Source organism: Artemia franciscana, chromosome 3, assembly GCF_032884065.1.
Source record: "Artemia franciscana chromosome 3, ASM3288406v1, whole genome shotgun sequence".
Lineage (NCBI taxonomy): Eukaryota > Metazoa > Arthropoda > Branchiopoda > Anostraca > Artemiidae > Artemia > Artemia franciscana.
In genome coordinates this window covers 30,120,849-30,145,469 of record NC_088865.1, presented here as the reverse complement: position 1 = coordinate 30,145,469, position 24,621 = coordinate 30,120,849, and the positions used below count along the sequence as shown (strand labels likewise).

The window sequence follows — 24,621 nt, the reverse complement described above, 5'->3', positions numbered from 1 at the left end:
ACGTCAACCCCAAGTCAAATTCGTGCATTGTTTGGCATCATTTTAACAACTTGCTCTCCATCAGCTCCTACAGAGTTATGGGTAAAATATAAGTCAAAAATTTCCGAAGATATACTCCATCGAAAACAGTTAGAGACGTCAGATATGACTTTTGATTTTACATCAGAAATTTATAACTACACTTTAGTTATTATAGAAGATTTGTGCGTACGTATGGCAAACAAACCTCTTCAGGATTTGGGAATGCCTTCACCTAACCGTATCGCTGCTGTTTCGACATGTGTAGAATTGGATCGTGAACAAAGTTACAGTACGAGTGATCTATTGTCGTATGTACAAAATAACATTTCCAAGTTAACGTCGGAACAAAAAGACATTTATGATACGATAATGCATTGTGTCGATAACAACGTTGGAGAAATTTTCTTTTTGGATGCGCCAGGAGGTACTGGTAAAACGTTTGTGATAAAACTGATTCTGGCATCAATTCGATCAAAAAATGATATAGCGTTGGCAATTGCGTCGTCCGGAATAGCCGCAACATTGCTGCCTGGTGGAAGAACTGCTCATTCCGCTTTGAAATTGCCTCTGAATTTGCATTCTACAGAAACTTCCACGTGCAATATTTCCAAATCATCTGAGATGGGTAAAGTATTGCAGCAATGCAAACTTATTATTTGGGATGAGTGCACAATGGCACACAAAAAATCGCTCGAGGCTCTGGATCAATGCTTGAAAGATTTGCGAGGGAAGTCGAAACCCTTTGGCAGCACATTAATATTGCTTGCGGGAGATTTCAGGCAAACATTACCTATAATACCTAGATCAACTCCTGCAGACGAAATGAATGCTTGCCTGAAAAATTCTAATTTATGGGCACACGTAAAAACATTAAAATTAACTACACATATGCGTGTCCGATTGCAAAACGATGACTCTGGTCGAACATTTTCAGATCAATTGCTGGCAATTGGAAACGGAAAACGAGTTGTGTGTATGCATGTTTGTTTATTTGTAAAAAGAGCGTTTGCATATGCCGTCATTATTAGTACATACGGCTTTGTATATGCACAGACAATGGGAAAGCCAAGAATGTTGTATATTCGCAATTTTTATGTAGTTTGAAACACATATATAAATCTATCTATATTCACAGGTGGGACACAGGGACACAACTACAATGGCGCGTAACTAATATGACGCGTAACGACTTACGCGCGCGGGGGGGCTTGGGGGGCTAGTATATAGATAAGTTGTTTGTGTGTTGTGTGTTGACTGACGTCACGCATGTTTGTCGACTGACGTCATTATAAGGATTGAGTATTATGCCGTCATGAAGTTCTTTGTCGACTGACGTCATGTTTGTCGACTATATATGACGTCATTATAAGTATATAAGAAGGCCTTTCAAAGAGAAAATTTTAATATAGATCTTAAAATGACAGAAGAAACAGCAAAGGCAGCTGCTCAAAGAGTTAATCCAAAGAGAAATTTTAGTATAAATCCTACAATGGCAGAAGAAACAGCCGAGAAAGCTGCTCAAAGAATTATTGCGACCCGGACACTCAAAGAGAAATTACAGACCGGGACACCGGGACACAAATGACGATCGGGACACAAATGACGACCGGGACACAGGGAATATAAATGACTACCGGAACAGAGGGACACAACTACAACGGGGGCACCGGAAGGGCACATGAGGGATATATAAATGACGACGGGGACACAGGGAATATTAGATTAGCAATTACCATCAACATGATAGCGATGATGATTGGGTTTGGGATTTTGACTTGGATAAGGTCATCAATGCCTACCAGATTTAAGTTAAACAACAAAGTTTCGGCGATATGTATTTCGTAGTGACGAAAGACAAGCCAAGGTAAAACAAACCAAACAACTTGAAAGTGATACCGATGATAAAAAAAACGGCGTTGAAAGGACTATCGTTTCCCAGTTGCAACATCTTTTCCACAAAAATAATAATTTAGTGCTTCTGTTCAAAACAGCAATCGAATTGATGCCTACTGATACGCAACTATCAACAAAGTGGCAATCGTTATGGTCGGTGATCAGTTCTTACCTCGAGATAATATTCTTTATAGGTGAGACAATCAGCTGACAAGAATTGCTTAAACTCATCGATGCTAATCGTACTGCTTCTATTTCTACATGTGTAGAATGGGATCATGAACAAAGTTACAACACAATTGATCTATTGTCGTATGTTACAGACCGCGACACCGGGACACAAGGAATATAAATGACGACCGGGACACGCGAACATGGGACAGCGAAGAATATTGTATATTCGCAAGTTTTACGTAGTTAAAAACATATGTATATGTCTATCTTTATTCAAAGGTGTGACACAGGGACACAACTACAATGGTGCGTAACTAATACGTTTTCAACATTGGTTTTCAACCTGTCGAAGCATCATTAATCAAGCTTGGGGTCCATAAATCTGTCTAACAGAAAAATTGGCTGCCTTTGTCTGCATTCCGAAATGTGGAACAAACAGTGCCGCCCAATTTTTCCGGTGGAAAACTACCATATATCACTGTCAATAAATAAGTAAAATCCAAAAAGAAAAGATATTACAATGAATAGGCAAGTTAAACTCAAAATAAGTTGAAACTACCACAAAGAACAGTAGTCTAAGTGTCCCCGTGCGTTCAAAAGACCAAAGAATGATTTGAGCGTTTCTGAAAACAACACAAATTTCAAATATTTTCTCTAATAAATTTGCTAAATCCGAATTAGTTAAGACTCTCAGGAACAAAAATGAGCACACATTAAACTTTTAATCCTCATTATTTTCTCTTCAGTTGTTCCAAAGGAATAGCAATTGGTATTAACCAATTGTTAATACCAATTGTACCTTAAACGTATCTTATGTATATCGTTCTACCTTGTCCACCTTTCACCTTCTTTAATCCTTCGACTGCATTCCAATCTTGTATCCATTACATTGTGTGAATCCACTGAGAAGTTGTACCTTATTTGAATGGCGAAATCGGAGCTATTCCTGAGACCACATTTCGTGCAATACACAGTTTGAGATTTCACAACACCATTTTCAACAACGATAGTGGTTTTAACACCGTTTTCAACCACCTTATAGGTTGCAATTTCATTGTTTTCAACTATACGAACTATTGTAGTTATCTTCCAAGAAGGGAAAAACGCTCTAATTTTGTGCTTGATAACTGTCTCGTTCCCAACTTTTCGAGGTAGGTACAGCAATCCAATAGTGACTATCGAAGACTGTCTTTGGCCAAAAAAATGGAATGTTTTTCAAAGTTATTGGATCCTCGTTTAGTAAGGACTGGGGTTCGCTCTTTACAAGGTTGGAGATATTCCTACAAGCACATTGTTCTCTTCTGGGTATGAACAATGGTTTGTATTCCTTTTCTGTTTGTTTTCCTTCTTCTAAGAGAGGTTCCGTCACATATACCTCATTCTTGTAAGCCAGTGGCTGACAAATATACAGTCGATCATCCTTAGCAGCAATATGTGAACCTTTTCTCCCAATCTCGTCCTTCAAATTAGGATCTGCTCTCACTTTTAAAAAATATTTAGTTTTCAAACCTTTTCTCACAAGTGCAGGCTCCTCATTCATTTTATCTTCATTGGTCATTTTTCATTGGTCATTTCTAGCTCAGTAAATCGTCTTAAATACCTAAAATGACGTTTAACTTTCCCGCTGGTATGATGTTTGTACGAGGTGACGTAATACTACTTGCACTTATATATTTAGTTAGAATCTATATATATTTATTTATTATATTTATTTATTTTTATATATATTTATATTTATTTTATCTATCTAATCTATATAAAAATAAGTTGTCTGTCTGTGGATGGATCAGGTGACGTCACCTGAAAAAACTGGATCAGGTGACGTCAAAACTGAAAAAACTAAAAAAAGGCAAAAACTACAAAAAAAACTAAAAACTAATAAAAAAAATAAAAAAGCTAAAAAACTAAAAAAACTAAAAAAAGGCAAAAACTACAAAAAAAACTAAAAACTAATAAAAAAGCTAAAAAACTAAAAAAACTAAAAAAGGCAAAAACTACAAAAAAAACTAAAAACTAATAAAAAAAATAAAAAAGCTAAAAAACTAAAAAAACTAAAAAAACTAAAAAAAGGTAAAAAACTAAAAAACTAAAAACTAAAAAAAACTAAAAAAAAGGAAAAAACTGAAAAATAAGCTAAAATAAAGGTAAAAACCAATAAAAAACTAAAAAAAAACTGAAAAAACTAAAAAAAGGCAAAAACTACAAAAAAAACTAAAAACTAATAAAAAAAGTAAAAAAGCTAAAAAACTAAAAAAACTAAAAAAACTAAAAAAAGGTAAAAAACTAAAAAAAATAAAAAAAAAACTAAAAAAAAGGAAAAAACTGAAAAATAAGCTAAAATAAAGGTAAAAACCAATAAAAAACTAAAAAGAAAAAAAGGAAAAAACTAAAAAAAATTTTCATCTAAAAAACTAAAAAAAAATAAAAAAGGTAAAAACTAAAAGAACTAAAAAAGAAAAAAATAAATGACGAAACTCAAAGAGAAAGCGACCAGGACAAAAGGAATGTTCGATTAGCAATCAACAAAGCACCGGGACACAGGGAGTATAAATGACGACCAGGACATAAGTAAAAAAAAAAAACTATCTATATATATAAAAATAAGTTGTCTGTGGATCTGTGGATCGTGGATCAGGTGACGTCACCTGAAAAAACTGGATCAGGTGACGACAAAACTGAAAAAACTAAAAAAAGGCAAAAACTACAAAAAAAACTAAAAACTAATAAAAAAAATAAAAAAGCTAAAAAACTAAAAAAACTAAAAAAAGGCAAAAACTACAAAAAAAAACTAAAAACTAATAAAAAAGCTAAAAAACAAAAAAATAAAAAAAAGGCAAAAACTACAAAAAAAACTAAAAACTAATAAAAAAAATAAAAAAGCTAAAAAACTAAAAAACTAAAAAAACTAAAAAAAGGTAAAAAACTAAAAAAACTAAAAACTAAAAAAAACTAAAAAAAAGGAAAAAACTGAAAAATAAGCTAAAATAAAGGTAAAAACCAATAAAAAACTAAAAAAAAAACTGAAAAAACTAAAAAAAGGCAAAAACTACAAAAAAACTAAAAACTAATAAAAAAAGTAAAAAAGCTAAAAAACTAAAAAGACAGGGAATGGTCGATTAGCAATCACCATCAACAAAGCTCAAGGGCAATCATTAGAATCATGAGGTATAGATCTGAATACAGATTGTTTTCCCATGGACCATTATATGTTGCATGTTCAAGAGTCGGTAAACCTGACAATCTATTTATATGCAAAGACAATGGGACAGCAAAGAATGTTGTATATTCGCAAGTTTTACGTAGTTAAAACCATATATATATATATATATATATATATATATATATATATATATATATATATATATATATATATATATATATATATATATATATATATATATATATATATATATATATATATATATATATATATATATATATATATATATATATATATATATATATATATATATATCTATATTCACAGGTGGGACATAGGGACACAACTACAATGGCGCGTAACTATTATGGCGCGTAACGACTTACGCGCGCGGGGGGGCTTGGGGGGGGGCGCGAAGCGCCCCCACCAACTAGGTGTTGGGGTGGCTCGAAGCGCCACCCCAACAGCTAGTATATATATAAAAATAAGTTGTCTGTGTGTGGATCTGTGGATCTGTGGATCAGGTGACGTCATGTTTGTCCGCATATGACGTCTGAATTATTTCACACTAATACAAAAGAAGAAAAAAACCAAAAAAGGTAAAAACTACAAAAAAAACTAAAAAGAAAAAAAACTAAAAAAGCTAAAAAACTAAAAAAAAACTAAAAAAAGGTAAAAATCTAATAACTAAAAAAAAACTGAAAAAAATAAAAAAAAGGCAAAAACTACAAAAAAAATAAAAACTAATAAAAAAACTAAAAAAGCTAAAAAACTAAAAAAACTAAAAAAAACTAAAAAAAGGTAAAAAACTAAAAACTAAAAAAGAAAAAAACTAAAAAAAAGGAAAAAACTGAAAAATAAAAGAGAAAAAGAAAACTAAAAAAATATGAATAAATATATATAAAAATAAGTTGTTTGTGGGTTATGTCTGTCTGTCTGTCTGTCGAGTGACGTCGTGTTTGTCCGCATATGACGTCTGATTTAGTAAAAAACTAAAAAAAACTAAAAAAAGGTAAAAATCTAATAACTAAAAAAAAACTGAAAAAAATAAAAAAAGGCAAAAACTACAAAAAAAATAAAAACTAATAAAAAAACTAAAAAAGCTAAAAAACTAAAAAAACTAAAAAAAAACTAAAAAAAGGTAAAAAACTAAAAAAAAATAAAAACTAAAAAAGAAAAAAACTAAAAAAAAGGAAAAAACTGAAAAATAAAAGAGAAAAAGAAAACTAAAAAAATATGAATAAATATATATAAAAATAAGTTGTTTGTGGGTTATGTCTGTCTGTCTGTCTGTCGAGTGACGTCGTGTTTGTCCGCATATGACGTATGACGACCGGGACACAGGGAGTATAAATGACGACCAGGACATAAGTAAAAAAAAAAAACTAAAAAAACTAAAAAAATGGTAAAAACTACAAAAAAACTAAAAACTAATAAAAAAACTAAAAAATCTAAAATCTAAATAAACTAAAAAAGAAAAAAAAGAAAAAAGGAAAAAAATAAAGGAGAAAAACAAAACTAAAAAACGAATGTGTATACAGACCGGGACACCGGGATACAAATGACGACCGGGACACAGGGAATATAAATGACGACCGGGACACAGGGACACAACTACAATGGGGACGCCGGGGGGCACAGGGGGATATAAATGACGACCGGGACACCGGGACACAAGGAATATAAATGACGCCCGGGACACTCAAAGAGAAATCACAGACTGGAACACCGGGACACAAATGACGACCGGGACACAGGGAATATAAATGACGACCGGGACACAGGGACATAACTACAAAGGGGACGCCGGGGTGCACAGGGGGATATATAAATGACGATGGCGACTCAGGGAATGGTCGATTAGCAATCACTATCAACAAAGCTCAAGGGCAATCATTAGAATCATGAGGTATAGATCTGAATACGGATTGTTTTCCCATGGACCATTATATGTTGCATGTTCAAGAGTCGGTAAACCTGACAATCTATTTATATGCACAGACAATGGGACAGCAAAGAATGTTGTATATTCGCAAGTTTTACGTAGTTAAAAACATATATATATATATATATATATATATATATATATATATATATATATATATATATATATATATATATATATATTCACAGGTGGGACATAGGGACACAACTACAATGGCGCGTAACTAATATGGCGCGTAACGACTTACGCGCGCGGGGGGGCTTTGGGGGGGCGCGAAGCGCCCCCACCAACTAGGTGTTGGGGTGGCGCGAAGCGCCACCCCAACAGCTAGTATATTTATATATATTTAGTTAGAATATATTTATTCTGAGAGGATGTCTTTATAACTTAACTACTCTGATGTGTAAGAATAAATAAATAGTAACGTCTGATAATTTTTTTTTAATTGTAAGCACGAAAATTAAATGGATAGCCATACTTTTCCTTGGGGAAAACCCAAACCCTAGGAGAAAAAGAGTATTTTGTTTATTCAACATCTTGGAGGTTTAGGCTGCATCAAACTTCTTTTTAATAACTGATCTTAGAAACAGTTACGATAATTTACTATTAGATTAACAAATCTATTTAAAGAATTTAAAAAATAAATCCTTTCGAGGGGGAATAAGGGTATTGTGCTTCAATTTTGAATTATATTTTATGTTATCTTTTATTTAATAATAATAAACTTCTCTCTCTCTTTCTCTCTCTCTCTCTCTCTCTCTCTCTCTCTCTCTCTCTCTCTCTCTCTCTCTCTCTCTCTCTCTCTCTCTCTCTCTCTCTCTCTCTCTCTCTCTCTCTCTCTCTCTCTCTCCTTTTAATTTAGTTCGTAAAAATTTTCTTGTCTTCAAGGGCGTTACTAGGTACAATGTTTAGGTGGGGGAGGGGTTTTTACGATCGGTTGCCCATGTTTACTGACTATTTCTTCACCAATAATTAGCATAACGCTGGTTTCGAATACAAAACTGGAGAGCATAATCAAACCCAAAGAATCGTATAGCTTGAAGAAGGATTACCCCTTGGTCTGTGTTCTCGTGCAAAGGATGTTTTACATGTCTTTTTTTGCCCAGAGTCTTGTGTTTGCAATCACCAGATCAAGCTGTTCAATCTAAAGCTTTTCTACGAGAACCTTCGTCTTCAACAAGAATTGGCTTAAGAACATTAGAATTAGAATAAAACCAAGCATGGTGCAATGCAGAACCTCGGCTTTTACTTTTATTATCTTGTCCGTGTCTGTATCTATTAGCTCTTTGAGAACTCCAGCAATGGTGTCAAAGCTGGTCCACCACGCTGTCAAACTAGCCAACGTTAGTTGACAGATTTTTAGGCTACAGTGTCGATTCAGTACTCTCTACTGTTTGTGTATATGCGATAATTGCTTTGATTCGACCCTTTAAGAGGATGTAGGGTTCCTGCGAGATATCAAACTTTTTTCGGAATATGGGGTCATTGCTGCAGGCGTGTTATACAATAAGGTTCTTTTTTTTTTAGCTATGAATCAAATTTAGTGTACTTGCCTTTCCGGTTTGGCTGTGTATTTCTGGGCACCCTGTGGAATACCATACACTATTGGTTACATACTCTAGGGAATCTCCTAGTTTGTCTTGGGAATACTTGTTCCAATTCTTGCTGGGATTCAGCTAAATAAAAAAAAATTATTTCCCTATTGTTCTGACTTCGTTTTACAAACTCCCTTTGTATCATGGGTCAACAATACTTGACTCATCCTGATTCCTACAAAAGAATCTTAATGAAACCAAACGGGCATACGATCAGACCCAGCCACAAACCGAACCTGAAAATCCATAAAACAGAACATTGAAGAGACATATCTACTAAAATATAATCAAAAACACTGTGAAATCCCACTAGAAAATATAAAGCCCGCCCTCTTTCCCCCTCCGGAAACTCGTTCTTACCCATCCTCATCTTCACAATTCTTCTTAAATTAAACTCCAGTAAATGTCCGTCCCATTTATTTCTTTTTCACTAAGGTATCCCTTACTCGTCTTTTGTGGGATCTTCATTTAAAAAATCTATACTTGTTTCTGGCTGTACATCCTTTAGGATGTACACCCATCTATAGAAGTCTATAGACGTCTATAGACTATAAGTCTATAGTCTATAGTCCCATCTATAGACGCCATTATGGGTATTAAAGCCTCTCAAAAATAGAAATAAATCGGCAGAAAAACATCTCTTAAATTCAAAATTCTTCCAAAAAAGAAAACTCGTATTTATCTTCTTTGGAGAATGAGCTTTTTTCCAAAAATGCATACATCAATTACTATTTTTTTACATATTTTTGTACTCGCCAAAATAATAATATTCATCGTTATTTTAGAAAAAGGGATAAAACACCCCATAAATGGAGTGCAATCTTGATGAAAAGTGTAGCGCTATGTTTAACTTGTCCAAGTAACGAAAGGGGTGGTGCGAAGGAAAGTGTTCTGATCGGCTATTTGCTTGTCTTTCTCTTTTTGCATGAGTATCTTAGTGGCTCTTTTCTTGTCCCTCTGTCTGTTTTTGTGTATCTTACTCTGTATCTCTTTTTTTGTTTTGTTTCTCCCACTCTCTGTGCCTGTGTTTCTGAATGGCTGTTTTAGTCTCTCTCTCTTGGTGCCTGTGCGTCTGAGCGGGTGTTTGCCTGTCTCTGTGTCTCTGTACCTGTCTTTGTTTGTGTATGTGTCTGACTCTGTGAAGGGAATTAGAAAATATTAAGTGTTCACCGGCAGTAATGTGTACATTTTGTATCTGTTGGACCTAATTAGGCTATACTGGTGTAATAACTTATGTATTTCCGGGACCCGTTGAGGCTATAACGATGAAATAAATTATATATCTCCTGTAGCCATTGAGGCTATAGCGATGGTATAAATTATGTATCTGTCGGATCTGTTTTGGCTATAGTGAGGGAACAAATTGTGTATCTGTCGGCGCTGTTGAGGCTATAGCTAAGGAAGAAATTATGTTCCCCCTGGACCAATTGAAGCTATACCGATGGGATAAATTATGTTCCCCCTGCATCTGTTGAGCTTATAACGATGAAATAAAGTATGTTCTACCTGGACAGATTGAGGCTATAATGATAAAATAAATTATGTTCCCCATGGACCGATTGAGGCTATAGCAATGGAACAAATTATGTGCACTATGTACCTGTTGAGGCTATATTGATGAAGCGAATTATGTTCCCACTTGTCCCATTAAGGATATAGCGATGGAATAAATAATACTCCCTCTGTACCTGTTGAGGCTATAGAGATAGAATAGATTATGTCCCATCTGGACCCATTGAGGCTATAGTGATGGAATATAATATGTTCCTCCTGGACCCATTGAGGCTATAGTGATGGAATAAATTATGTCCCCCCCCCCTGAGGTGTCTAACCCCATACTACTAAGATAAAGGTCCTCCCGCTATAAAATATGTTAACTAGGATTATTTTGTATATTAAAAAGTAATAATTGTTTCCTTAACATGTCTCCTTATGTAGTTAAATGCTCATACATTTACACCAGTTATTTTACCTTAAGACTGATTTGAACCAAGTGACTATCTCAAAATTTTGAGGGGGATTGTCAGCCTGAGAAAAATAGCCGTTTAAAGTTTAGGCTCTTTTGAACAAAATGACTATCTGAAAATTTTGATCAGATACGTTTTTGGAAAAGAAAGCTTGGGGGAGGGGTAGTGGCTCTTCGATCACTTTTGACTCTTAAAAATATCTATAACTTCTTAAAATTCCCGGTAAAATGAGCCACCTCCAAAGTTTATACGACCAACCTTTCAATGTAAAGGGCATCCTGGAAATAAATAATAGAACATTCAAGCTGCTTAAGATTAATTTATTCATCTGTATTTTCACAAGTTATCTTTGTGTTTGCTATGATCATTAATTTTGATTTCTGTTTGTTTTGGGTTTTATTTATTCTTTAGCAGTGATTTCCAGTCGTTTTGTGTTTAAATAATCGGTATAAATTTTTGTTTAGACATCACTTGTAAAACTAATTAAAACTCAACCCTTGAGGCATCGTTTTATGATCTGTCGACTATTTCAACAAAATGGCTACCTCAAAATCTTGGTCGGATTCAATTAACAAATAGAGGATAGGGGGGGGGGGGGTTAGTTGCCTTCTGATCATTTTTTACTCTTAAAAAGTGAACAAGAACCTTCAAGTTTTCAGTCAAATTAGTATCCACCAAAGTTTACACGACAATCTTTTCGATAAAAACCTTTTAATTATTACCTTTAGGCTTTGCAGGTTGTGTCAATCTTGGAAGTATTGCTGTATGATCTCGGGACTATTTTGGACGAAATAGCTAGCTCAAAATTTTGAACTGGTGCGTATGGTGAAAAGAAGGAGTGAAGGGGGGTCTAATTGCCCTCCATTCACTTTTGACTCTCAAAAAGGACGCTAGAACTAACGATTTCCAATCAAATGATCCCCTCCAGACGTTCAAGATCCAATGAAATGAGCCCTTTCCAAAGTTTATGCAACCACCCCTTTCATACAAAATTATGTTGCCCAGGAGCATAACTTACAACACTTGTCACCGGGCTCTAGGAGGTTGTGTCGATCCCAGAGCTTTTGTTATGTGGTCTTTGGAATATTTTGAACGAATTGGCTATATAAAAATTTTCGTCGGATATATTTGGGTTAAATAGGTCAGAGGGGGGGGGGGTTACCCTATAGTCACATTTGACTATTGTATTTCCAAACAAATAAGCCTCTTTTATATTTAAAACAACCACTGCTTCTATATAAACCTTTTATGTTAACAATAGATAAGTAGGCTAGTATAATTTATAGTCCTTGCCTCAGGAGCAGGGGATGTCGAAGCTGGAAGAATAGTTACTTTGAATATTAAAAACGGGACTAGAACTCTGAATTTCCAATCAGCTTATTCTGCTCCTGAGTTTATACGACTACCCTTTCCATATAAAGTTCCTTTGCAGAAAAAAAAATATAATAAAACACCGAAGACTTATATTCTTTCAAACAGTTCGTGGTAACGAACTGTAGTAAGGAGCGACCCAGCTCAATAGTAACCAAAACTCTAAAAAATGGAATTTTGATACCAATACCTACATCAAAAGAATCGCATTTTAATGCTGATTTTAAATATATAAGTTTCATCAAGTTTAGTCTTACTCATCAAAAGTTACAAGCCTGAGAAAATTTGCGTTATTTTAGAAAATAGGGGGAAACGCCCCCTAGAAGTCATAGAATCTTAACGAAAATCACACCATCAGATTCAACTTATCAGAGAACCCTACTGTAGTAGTTTCAAGCTCCTATCTACAAAAATGTGGAATTTTGTATTTTTGCCAGAAGGCAGATCACGGATGCGTGTTTATTTGTTTTTTTTTTTTTTTTCCCCAGGGGTGATCGTATCGACCCAGTTGTCCTAGAATGTTGCAAGAGGGCTTATTCTAACGGAAATGAAAAGTTCTAGTGCCCTTTTTAAGTGACCAAAAAATTGGAGGGCACCTAGGCCCCCTCCCACGCTAATTATTTTACCAAAGTCAACGGATCAAAATTCTGAGATAGAAATTTTATTCAACGTAGTCGAAAAACCTTATAACTATGTCTTTGGGGACGATTTAGTCCCCCATAGTCCCCGTGGGAGGGGAAACAAGTTACAAACTTTGACCAGTGCTTACATATAGTAATGGTTATTGGGAAGTGTACAGGCGTTTTCAGGAGGATTTTTTTGGCTGGGGAAGGGGTTGAGAAGAGGGGGATATGCTGGGGGAACTTTCCATCGATAATCTGTCATGGGGGAAGGAAATCTCCATGAAGAGAGCGCAGGATTTACTAGCATTATTAAAAAAAAAAACAATGAAAAAATAAATATGAAAAAGTTCTTTCAGCTGGAAGTAAGGAACAGCATTCAAACTTAAAACAAACAGAAATTATTACCCATATGAGGGGCTCACCTCCTCTTAATACCTCGCTCTTTACGCTAAAGTATTTTTAGTAATTTCAACTATTTATTCTACGGCTTTTGTGATTCAGGGGTCATTCTTAATTAATTGGGACAAAATTTAAGCTTCAGTGTAAAGAGCGAGGTACTGACGAGGGGGCGAACCCCCTCATATATGTAATAAAAATATGAGAATACAAAAGTTCTTTACGTAAGCTAATTTATAAGTTACGTAAATCTTTTACTAATAAAAAGATTCGTAAAAAATTAAAAATTCTAGTTGCCTTTTTAATTAACCAAAAAATCGGAGGGCAGCTAGGCTTCCTCCCCCGCTCTTTTTTTCTCAAAATCGTTCGATCAAAATTATGAGAAAGCCATTTAGCAAAAAAAAATGCAAATTTCGTTTTAATTATTCCTCTGCGGAGAGCCAAAATCAAAACATGCATTGATTCAAAAACGTTCAGAAATTAAATAAAAAACAAGTTTTTTTAACTGAAAGTAAGGAGTGACATTAAAACTTAAAACGAACAGAAATTACTTCGTATATGAAAGAGGCTGCTTCCACATTAACGCCCCGCTCTTTACGCTAAAGTTTTTTACTGTTATAAAAAGAAGAATTGAGAGAAAGAGTCAAACTTAATTTTCCTTACAGTTACAGGAACAAATAGAAAGGAGGCCGGATCGAAATTTGTTATTTTCGTAAGGGGACAATAATGCCCAGTCTCGTTAAAAATATGGATAGATGCAAGGTCGTATTTGTAGATGGAAGAATCAATATGACCCCTTTTTTGGAGAATGTGGGGATGACCTGGAACATTTTATGGGTAATTGCCAAAGTTTGAATAGTTTTTTCTGGTGGGAGGATGCACCATGACTCCCAGATATCTTATAAACCTCTTCTAGGGAGATAATTATCGCGGTGGGAAGTTTTATAGAGAATCCTTTAGAGGCACGGTAGTTTTGATTTCGAAGTGTTATGTGCTACTGTTCGATTTCTTCGATTTTTGTGTATTTTTTTGTGTGTGTATGGCCACTAGCTTTTAAATACGCGTTTAATATACGATACTAGGGTATATAGCAGTGTTATTATTGATGTTAAAGTAAAGATAACCAGCTAGTAGTGTATAAAGTATTAAATTTACTAATAAGTAGTAAATTTAGCTAGGGTAAAAGTATCTTCTGAGAAGATACTGGTAGACTCCGGGATAAGAATTTAAGAGAAATATTCCAGTAACAGTTGAATATGAAGCTACATTTACTACTACTATTGCTACTATTACTGTTACTCCAACTACTACTTCTATTGCAACTACTTCTTAGTTTAAGAGGGTTAAGATGACAATTTCAAGAATATATAAAATATACAGATTATCAAAAGAACATCTATATGTTCTTTTATACATATAGATGTACATATACATATACAAAACTTTGTCTAAAGCATCTCTCAGTCTAAAAACTATCATATTACTAAGTAATTTGGTACCTACAGAGACCAGTTTAATGCCTCGATAATTACCACACTGTCTCTTATCACCTTTCTTGTACAATGGTTTAATTAAGGTTTTCATAAAGTCGTTTGGTACTTTACCTTTTTTAATAAATCCAATTCATAGTCTCCAGGAGCTTATTTCTAACCTCAGAAGCACCATATTTAAGAAACTCATTTACCACACTATCAGCACCTGGAGCCTTATTGCTTTTTAGTTCTATCGCCAATTCATCCTCACAAAACAATCCTCCTTCACATCCAAGGTATCACAAACCTTTTCATTTTCCTCTATAGCTTTTCCTACAACTCTATCTCGATTTCGCACATTCTTAAAATGTTCATCCCATCTCTTTAACTCTTTCCTTATCACTAATAGTGGTCCCGTTCCTATATTTAACTGGAACAAGTCCAAATTGACTACTCCCTCTCAATTTATAAACATGCCAGTACAATATTTTACTATTGTGCCGTCTAGCTGCATCTTCCAGATCCTCGGCAATTTTATCCATGGCCTCCACTTAACACCTCCTTAGTTCATATTTTAATGCTTTCTCCACTTTCTTTACATTCCTTTTGTTTTCATATGATTTATCACTCAGATAATTCCTATACAAGCCCCTTCTCCTCTCTATTAAACATAAAACTTTCTCACTAATATTCCTAGCCCCCCCCCCCCAGAAAATACCCCACAGAAAATATACTACCGCAGAAAATACCCCCCGCAGAAAATACAAACCACTGAAAAATAGCCCCAGCCCTTCGAAAAATACCCTCCTAAGGAACCTCCCCCTCTCAAATAAACTACCTTCCACGGGAGGGTATTTTCCGGGAGGTATTTTCCGCGGTGGGTGGGTATTTTCCTCGCTTTTTTTCCTCGGGGGAGTTTTTTCTAGGATGGATATTTTCCGGGGCGTATTTTCTGTGGAGAGGGACTTTTCCCGCAGAGGTATTTTCCGGGGTGATATTTTCCGTGGATATTTTCAGGGGAGGTAGTTGCCGGGGGGGGGGGGTAAACTCCTAGAGTCGATACACCCAAGATCCCTTGAAACATAGTTACTGGACCGTTCTTCTATGCTGAAAAAAATGATTGTCTCAAAATGTTGATTGGATGTGTTTGGAAAATCAGGATTGGATGTGCTAGGAGGGCTGTTTGTCTCCAATCACTTTTTACTCTTAAAAGAGCGCTAGAACTTTTAATTGCGAACCGAATTAGCTTCATTAAAAGCTTAAATGATATTGCTAGCTATTATAGAGCGTTGCTGCTTTTGATATTGCTTATATATCCTTTTGGAAACCTGCATGCATATAATTTTTCTATCAATTGAAAATCCCGTAAACTTTCCCTAAAAGTATCCTCTTAATACCCTTAATGTCATAAGTTAGAGTAAATCTAATCGTAGTATTAATATTATACACATAGTGCCTTCTGGCTAGTTCAAAATCCGCCACAACTTAACCTAAAAGGTCAACCTAATAGTGTAAGCCGTTCTAGAAATATTATTTCGTCACCTTTTTCACAATCTACATACTCTTAGTTCGTTTTGATTTAGTTCAACATTCTGCTAAATATTCCTTGAAAGTTTCAAAATATTCCTAAATGTGCTCAATGGCACATTTAGTTTCTTCGACATCCCCTCCAACACGCGCCAAAAGTCTGAACTTAATACCATCAACCGTTCCAGAAGCTTTGCCGATAAGTACCCTTGACAACTTGTGTGGCCTTGGTGAGTTCTGATTAACGTCAATAAAGTTTCAATAGTCCCCACATATTTGCCTTGAAACCCTTAGATTTAGCAGCAGTAGTAGTAATAGTAGCAGTACTAACAGTAATAGTGGTAGTAGCATTTAGATTAATTGTGGTAGCCTTATATTTAGTGTCAGTAGTAGTACTAGAATTAGTAATAATAGTAGCGTATAGTTGAAAACAATGAAATTGCAACCTATAAGGTGGTTGAAAACGGTGTTGAAACCACTATCGTTGTTGAAAATGGTGTTGTCAAATCCCAAACTGTGTATTGCACGAAATGTGGTCTCAGGTATAGCTCCGATTTCGCCATTCAAATAAGGTACAACTTTTCAGTGGATTCACCCAATGTAATGGATACAAGATTGGAATGCCGTCGAAGGATTAAAGAAGGTGAAAGGTGGACAAGGGAGAATGATATACATAAGATACGTTTAAGGTATCTTTAAAAGGTAAACGTTTAAGGTATCCAATTGTTATTCCTTTGGAACAACTGAAGAGAAAATAAATGAGGATCAAAAGTTTAATGTGTGCTCATTTTTGTTCCTGAGAGTCTTAACTAATTCGGATTTAGCTAATTTATTAGAGAAAATATTTGAAATTTGTGTTGTTTTCAGAAACGCTCAAATCATTCTTTGGTCTTTTGAACGCACGGGGACAGTTAGACTACTGTTTTTTGTGGTAGTTTCAACTTATTTTGAGTTTAACTTGCCTATTCATTATAATATCTTTTCTTTTTGGATTTTACTTATTTATTGACAGTGATATATGTTAGTGTTCCACCGGAAAAATTGGGTGGTACTGTTTGTTCCACACTTCGGAATGCAGACAAAGGAAGCCAATTTTTCTGTTAGACAGATTTATGGACCCCAAGCTTGATTAATGATGCTTCAAAAGGTTGAAAACCAACGTTGAAAACGTATTAGTTACACACCATTGTAGTTGTGTCCCTTTGTCACACCTTTGAATATAGATAGACATATACATATGTTTTTAACTATGTAAAACTTGCGAATATACAACATACTTCACTGTCCCATGTTCGCGTGTCCCGGTCATCATTTATATTCCTTGTGTCCCGGTGTCCCGGTCTGTAACATACGACAATAGATCAATTGTGTTGTAACTTTGTTCACGATCCCATTCTACACATGTAGAAATAGAAGCAGTACGATTAGCATCGATGAGTTTAAGCAATTCTTGTCAACTGATTGTTTCGCCTATAAAGAATATTATCTCGAGGTAAGAACTGATCACCGACCATAACGATTGGCACTTTGTTGATAGTTGCGTATCAGTAGGCATCAATTCGATTGCTGTTTTGAACAGAAGCACTAAATTATTATTTTTGTGGAAAAGATGTTTCAACTGGGAAACGATAGTCTTTTCAACGTCGTTTTTTTATCATCGGTATTACTTTCAAGTTGTTTGGTTTGTTTTACCTTGGCTTGTCTTTCGTCACTATGAAATACATATCGCCAAACCTTTGTTTTTTAACTTAAATCTGGTAGGCATTGATGACCTTATCCAAGTCAAAATCCCAAACCCAATCATCATCGCTATCATGTTGATGGTAATTGCAAATCGAATATTCCCTGTGGCCCCGTCGTCATTTATATATCCCCCATGTGCCCTTCCGGCGTCCCCGTTGTAGTTGTGTCCCTGTGTTCCGGTCGTCATTTATATTCCCTGTGTCCCTGTCGTCATTTGTGTCCCGATGTCTCGGTCTGTAATTTCTCTTTGAGTGTCCCGGTCGTCATTTATATTCCCTGTGTCCCGCTTGTCATTTGTGTCCCTTTGTCCCGGTCTGTAATTTCTCTTTGAGTGTCCGGGTCGCATTAATTCTTTGAGCAGCTTTCTCGGCTGTTTCTTCTGCTATTGTAGGATTTATACTAAAATTTCTCTTTGAATTAACTCTTTGAGCAGCTTCCTTTGCTGTTTCTTCTGTCATTTTAAGATCTATATTAAAATTTTCTCTTTGAAAGGCCTTCTTATATACTTATAATGACGTCATATACAGTCGACAAACATGACGTCAGTCGACAAACAACTCCAAGACGGCATAATAATCAATCCTTATAATGACGTCAGTCGACAAACATGACGTCAGTCGACAAACATGCGTGACGTCAGTCAACACACAACACACAAACAACTTATCTATATATATATAAATAAGGTGTCTGTCTGTCTGTCGAGTGACGTCATTATATGACGTCTGAATTATTTCATCATATACCAATTCAAAAACGATTGTATTCAAGCCGAAGTAGCTGAGTTAGCAAAGCGTTATGTTCCAGGTTCCAGGTCCGAGAGGTTCCAGGTTTGAACCTTGGCTTTAGCATTAATACAAAAGAAGAAAAAAAAACTAAAAAAGGTAAAAACTACAAAAAAACTAAATTGAAAATACTAAAAAAGCTAGAAAACTAAAAAAATAAAAAAGGAAAAAAACTAAAAAAGGTAAAACTACAAAAAAAACTAAAAAAAATAAAATAAAAACTAATAAAAAAAACTAAAAAAACTAAAAACTGAAAACGAAAAAAAACTAAAAAAAGGAAAAAACTGAAAAATAATGGAGAAAAAGAAAACTAAAAACCGGGACACAGGGAATATAAATGACGACCGGGACACTCAAAGAGAAATTACAGACTGGGACACTGGGAAACAAATAACGACCGGGAGACATAAATGACAACCAGGACACTCAAAGATAAATTACAGACCGGGACACAAATGAAGACCGGTACACAGGAAAGATAAATGACGACCGGGACGCTCAAAGAGAAATTACAGACTGGGAACCTGGGACACAAATGACGACCGGGATACTGGGAATATAAATGACGACCAGGACACAGGGACACAACTACAAGGGGGATGCCGGGGGCACAGGGGGATATATAAATGACGATGCAGACACAGGGAATGTTCGATTAACAATCACCATCAACAAAGCTCAAGGGCAATCATTAGAATAATCAGGTATAGATCTGAATACGGATTGTTTTTCCCATGGACAGTTTTATGTTGCATGTTCAAGAGTCGGTAAACCTGACAATCTGTTTGTATGCACAGACAATGGAACATCGAAGAATGTTGTATATTCGCAATTTTTACATAGTTAAAAACACATATTTATATCTATCTATATATATCTATATATATAAAAATAAGTTGTCTGTCTGTGGATCTGTGGATCAGGTGACGTCATGTTTCTTTGTCGGCTGACGTCATGAAATTAGTTGTCGTAATTTATGACGAACGCTGAAAAATAAAGAAGAAAAAGAAAACTGAAAAAAGAAAAAAGGTAAAAAACTAAAAAGAAAAACACTCAAAGAGAAATTACAGACCGGGACACAAATGACGACCGAGACAGAGGGAATATAAGTGACGACCGGGAACCTCAAAGAGAAATTACAGACTGGGACACCCGGACACAAATCACGACCGGGACACAGGGAATATAAATGACGACCGGGACACAGGGGCACAACTACAACGGGGACGCCGGGGGCACAGGCGGGATATATGAATGACGACCGGGACACAGGGAATGTTCGAATAGAAATTACAGACCGGGACACCGGGACACAAATGACGACCGGGACACCGGGACACAGGGAATGTAAATGACGACCGGGACACTCAAAGAGAAATTACAAACTGGGACACCGGGACACAAATGACGACCGGGACACAGGGACACATCATTAGAATAATGAGGTATAGATCTGAATACGTGGGACACAGGGACACAACTACAATGGCGCGTAACTAATATGGCGCGTAACGACTTACGCGCGCGGGGGGGCTTGGGGGCGCGAAGCGCCCCACCAACTAGGTGTTGGGGTGGCGCGAAGCGCCACCCCAACAGCTAGTATATATATATATATATATATATATATATATATATATATATATATATATATATATATATATATATATATATATATATATTTCTATATTCACAGGTGGGACACAGGGACACAACTACAATGGCGCGTAACTAATGTGGCGCGTAACGATTTAGCGAGCGGTTGGCTTTGGGGGCGCGAAGCGCCCCACCAACTAGGTGTTGGGGTGGCGCGAAGCACCACCCCACTGCTAGTTTATATATATATAGAAGATAGATATATATAGAAGACAGATATATATATATATATATATATATATATATATATATATATATATATATATATATATATATATATATATATATATATATATATATATATATATATAGATTAGGGGGGGGGGCAGTTGAAGTTCTCTGATACAAATAAATGATAGGTCTTTATTAGGATTCAGGATGAAATTAATTCTAAATGTAGGTCTATGTCTAGGCTATACCATAGCTGTCCCATTAGTGATTTAATCAGAAAATTTTAAATAACCTAAACTATCAGACAAGCTACTTTGGTAAAATTCTAGTTAATTGACTTCTTGCTATCTCAGAAAGGGTTTAGGTTAGGAAAATGAAACTTTCAGGGATTAATCTACAGACTAAAGTATGTCCCGGGAAGATATTTTGAAGCAACTACTTCCACTCCTTCTCCCCCTAGAGGCCCTGACCTTTGATCCATTGGCTTTTTGCTATCGTGGAAAGTTGTTGGGCTAGAGAATTGAAACTTTCAGGGATGTGTCTACAGGCTAAAGTATATCCCGGGAAGTTATTTTGAGATCCCTAACTATACCCCTTCCCCCTCCTCTATATAACGCAGTTTTTTGTGCATTACAGCTTATATTTTGGTCAAATTTGATCCTATATTACTATTAAAAGTGTAAATCCTTGCTTACCTTAGAAAAATTCAACTTTTCACTGTTTTTTAAGCTACTATATTCCATAATTACTCATAATTACTTCACCTGCATTGAAAAACAATTATCACCTTTTATGGTATAGTTAAGACTCGAATGTAGGTATTTAAACGCATCCACTGTTTGAAACTCTTATCTTTAAAGGGCTTTTGACAGGGGTAATACAGATAAGACTTTGAACTTTTAAGGGGCTTCTCACTCAAAATTATGATTCGTTTCTACAATTGGGTAAGGTTATTATGTTATATTAATTTGAAAAAATTAGAAAGATGTATTTGTAACTTACAAATGGGTGATCAGATCTTAATGAAGTTTGATATTTAGAAGGATATTGTGTCTCAAAGCTCTTATTTTAAATCCCGACCGGATCTGGTGACATTGGGGGTGACATTTGTTTCCTTGAATAGGAGATATGTTCAAAATCCCACAAGAAAGTTATATTTTCATCTCAAAGTGCTTCAATTAAACTGATATTTTTTGTCTATTCTTTACAACAAGCTTTTTATTCTTCTTATTTCTGAAGAGACAAAAAAACTAATAAGAGTTGAGAGAAAGAGTCAAACTTTAGCGTAAAGAGTGGGGCGTTGAGGAGGGAGCAGCCGCTTTCATGTTCAAATTAATTTCTGTTCGTTTTAAGTTTCAATGTCGCCCCTTACTTTCAGTTAAAAAAACTTTTTTTATTTAATTTCTGAAAGTTTTTGAATCAATGCATATTTTGATTTTAGCTCTCAGTGAATGAATAATTAAAACGAAATTTGTATATTTATTTCTTTGGCTAAATGGCTTTCTCATAACTTTGATCCAATGATTTTGAGAAAAAAACGAACGGGGGAGCAGGCCTAGTTGCCCTTCAATGTTTTGGTTACTTAAAAATGCAACTAGCACTTTTAATTTCTTACGAATGTTTTCAGTAATTAGTAAATGATATTAGTAAAAATATGCGTATCGTAAAGAGCGAGGTATTAGGAGGAGGCGAACCTCTCTTATGCGTAATAATTTTTTCAATTTTTTTTTTAAATAATGCTAAAATCCATCCTCCGTTCATAGAAAAAAAAATCAACAAATGACAAATTCCTCCATGGGAAGATCCTCCAACATATCTCCCTCTTCTCAACCCTCCCCCAACCAAAAAATCCCCCTGAAAACGTCTGTACACTTTCCAATAACCATTGCTATATGTAAGCACTGGTCAAATTTTCTTCCGCCATGACAAATTCCTCCATGGAAAGTTCTCCCCGTATAGCTTTGATATTCTCTTCTACCATAAGTGGGGATGTAATCTCTCACTTCCCTCCATGTCCGTTCTATATTTTGGGTATGGGCACCTGTTGTAGGGTCAACAAAATTTAGGTTGTGATTGACACGCAAATGCTGAAAGCCATGGTGGGCAGAAATTAGCAACTGCTATCTTTATGTTTCTCTGACTCTTAAAGCTCATGGGACGTAAGGAAATACATTTTGCTACTTCTCTAATTTCCACGAATTGGGTATTTTTTTTCAATGAAAAGCGGTGTCCCTGTGTCACACGTTTGAATATAGATAGACATATACATATGTTTTTAACTATGTAAAACTTGCGAATATACAATATTCTTCACTGTCCCATGTTCGCGTGTCCCGGTCGTCATTTATATTCCTTGTGTCCCGGTGTCCCGGTCTGTAACATACGACAATAGATCAATTGTGTGCCCACTTAATTCAACAATCTGAGTTGGCTTTTTTCTACAATTGGCCATGACTTTGACTTTTCCCACAACTATTCCCTCTTTTTTAAATTCAAAAAAATGACGACCGTGTCCGGGTCGTCATTTATATTCCTTGTGTCCCGGTCTGTAACATACGACAATAGATCAATTGTGCTGTAACTTTGTTCATGATCCCATTCTACACATGTAGAAATAGAAGCAGTACGATTAGCATCGATGAGTTTAAGCAATTCTTGTCAACTGATTGTTTCGCCTATAAAGAATATTATCTCGAGGTAAGAACTGATCACCGACCATAACGATTGCCACTTTGTTGATAGTTGCGTGTCAGTAGGCATCAATTCGATTGCTGTTTTGAACAGAAGCACTAAATTATTATTTTTGTGGAAAAGATGTTGCAACTGGGAAACGATAGTCCTTTCAACGTCGTTTTTTTTTATCATCAGTATCACTTTCAAGTTGTTTGGTTTGTTTTACCTTGGCTTGTCTTTCGTCACACGAAATACATATCGCCGAACCTTTGTTTTTTTTTAACTTAAATCTGGTAGGCATTGATGACCTTATCCAAGTCAAAATCCCAAACCCAATCATCATCGCTATCATGTTGATGGTAATTGCTAATCGAATATTCCCTGTGTCCCCGTCGCCATTTATATATCCCTCATGTGCCCTTCCGGTGCCCCCGTTGTAGTTGAGTCCCTGTGTTCCGGTCGATATAGATATTCCCTGTGTCCCGGTCGTCATTTGTGTCCCGATCGTCATTTGTGTCCCGATGTCTCGGTCTGTAATTTCTCTTTGAGTTTCCTGGTCGTCATTTATATTCCCTGTGTCCCGCTTGTCATTTGTGTCCCGGTGTCCCGGTCTTTAATTTCTCTTTGAGTGTCCGGGTCGCAATAATTCTTTGAGCAGCTTTCTCGGCTGTTTCTTCTGCCATTGTAGGATTTATACTAAAATTTCTCTTTGGATTAACTCTTTGAGCAGCTGCCTTTGCTGTTTTTTCTGTCATTTTAAGATCTATATTAAAATTTTCTCTTTGAAAGGCCTTCTTATATACTTATAATGACGTCATATACAGTCGAAAAACATGACGTCAGTCGACAAACAACTTCATGACAGCATAATACTCAATCCTTATAATGACGTCAGTCGATAGACATGACGTCAGTCGACAAACATGCGTGACGTCAGTCAACACACAACACACAAACAACTTATCTATATACTAGCCCCCCAAGCCCCCCCGCGTGCGTAAGTCGTTACGCGCCATATTAATTACGCGCCATTGTAGTTGTGTCCCTGTGTCCCACCTGTGAATATAGATAGATTAATATATGTGTTTCAAACTACGTAAAAATTGCGAATATACAACATTCTTGGCTTTCCCATTGTCTGTGCATATACAAAGCCGTATGTACTAATAATGACGTCATATGCAAACACTCTTTTTACAAACAAACAAACATGCATGAACACAACTCGTTTTCCGTTTCCAATTGCCAGCAATTGATCTGAAAATGTTTGACCAGAGTCATCGTTTTGCAATCGGACACGCATATTTGTAGTTAATTTTAATGTTTTTACGTGTGCCCATAAATTAGAATTTTTCAGGCAAGCATTCATTTCGTCTGCAGGAGTTGATCTAGGTATAATGGGTAATGTTTGCCTGAAATCTCCCGCAAGCAATATTAATGTGCTGCCAAAGG

The 24,621-nt window shown here is 35.6% G+C and overlaps 2 protein-coding genes across 2 annotated transcripts in view; one reads left to right on the top strand and one right to left on the bottom strand.

The window, feature by feature from the left end:
* The window catches only part of LOC136025137 (delta-1-pyrroline-5-carboxylate synthase-like), a 127,727-nt gene extending 112,860 nt beyond the window's left edge, over positions 1-14,867 (bottom strand). The window contains exon 1 of the mRNA XM_065700886.1: positions 14,750-14,867. The gene's annotated coding sequence lies outside the window, so the exon portion shown is untranslated. The remainder of the gene's footprint in view (positions 1-14,749) is intronic.
* LOC136025140 (uncharacterized) overlaps positions 1-19,460 on the top strand; it is a gene marked incomplete in the record, with an annotated part of 224,685 nt that extends 205,225 nt beyond the window's left edge. The window contains 1 exon segment of the mRNA XM_065700889.1: positions 16,618-19,460. Within this exon segment, the coding sequence (XP_065556961.1) occupies positions 16,618-16,843 (226 nt within the window).
* Between the last annotated feature and the right edge of the window lie 5,161 nt (positions 19,461-24,621).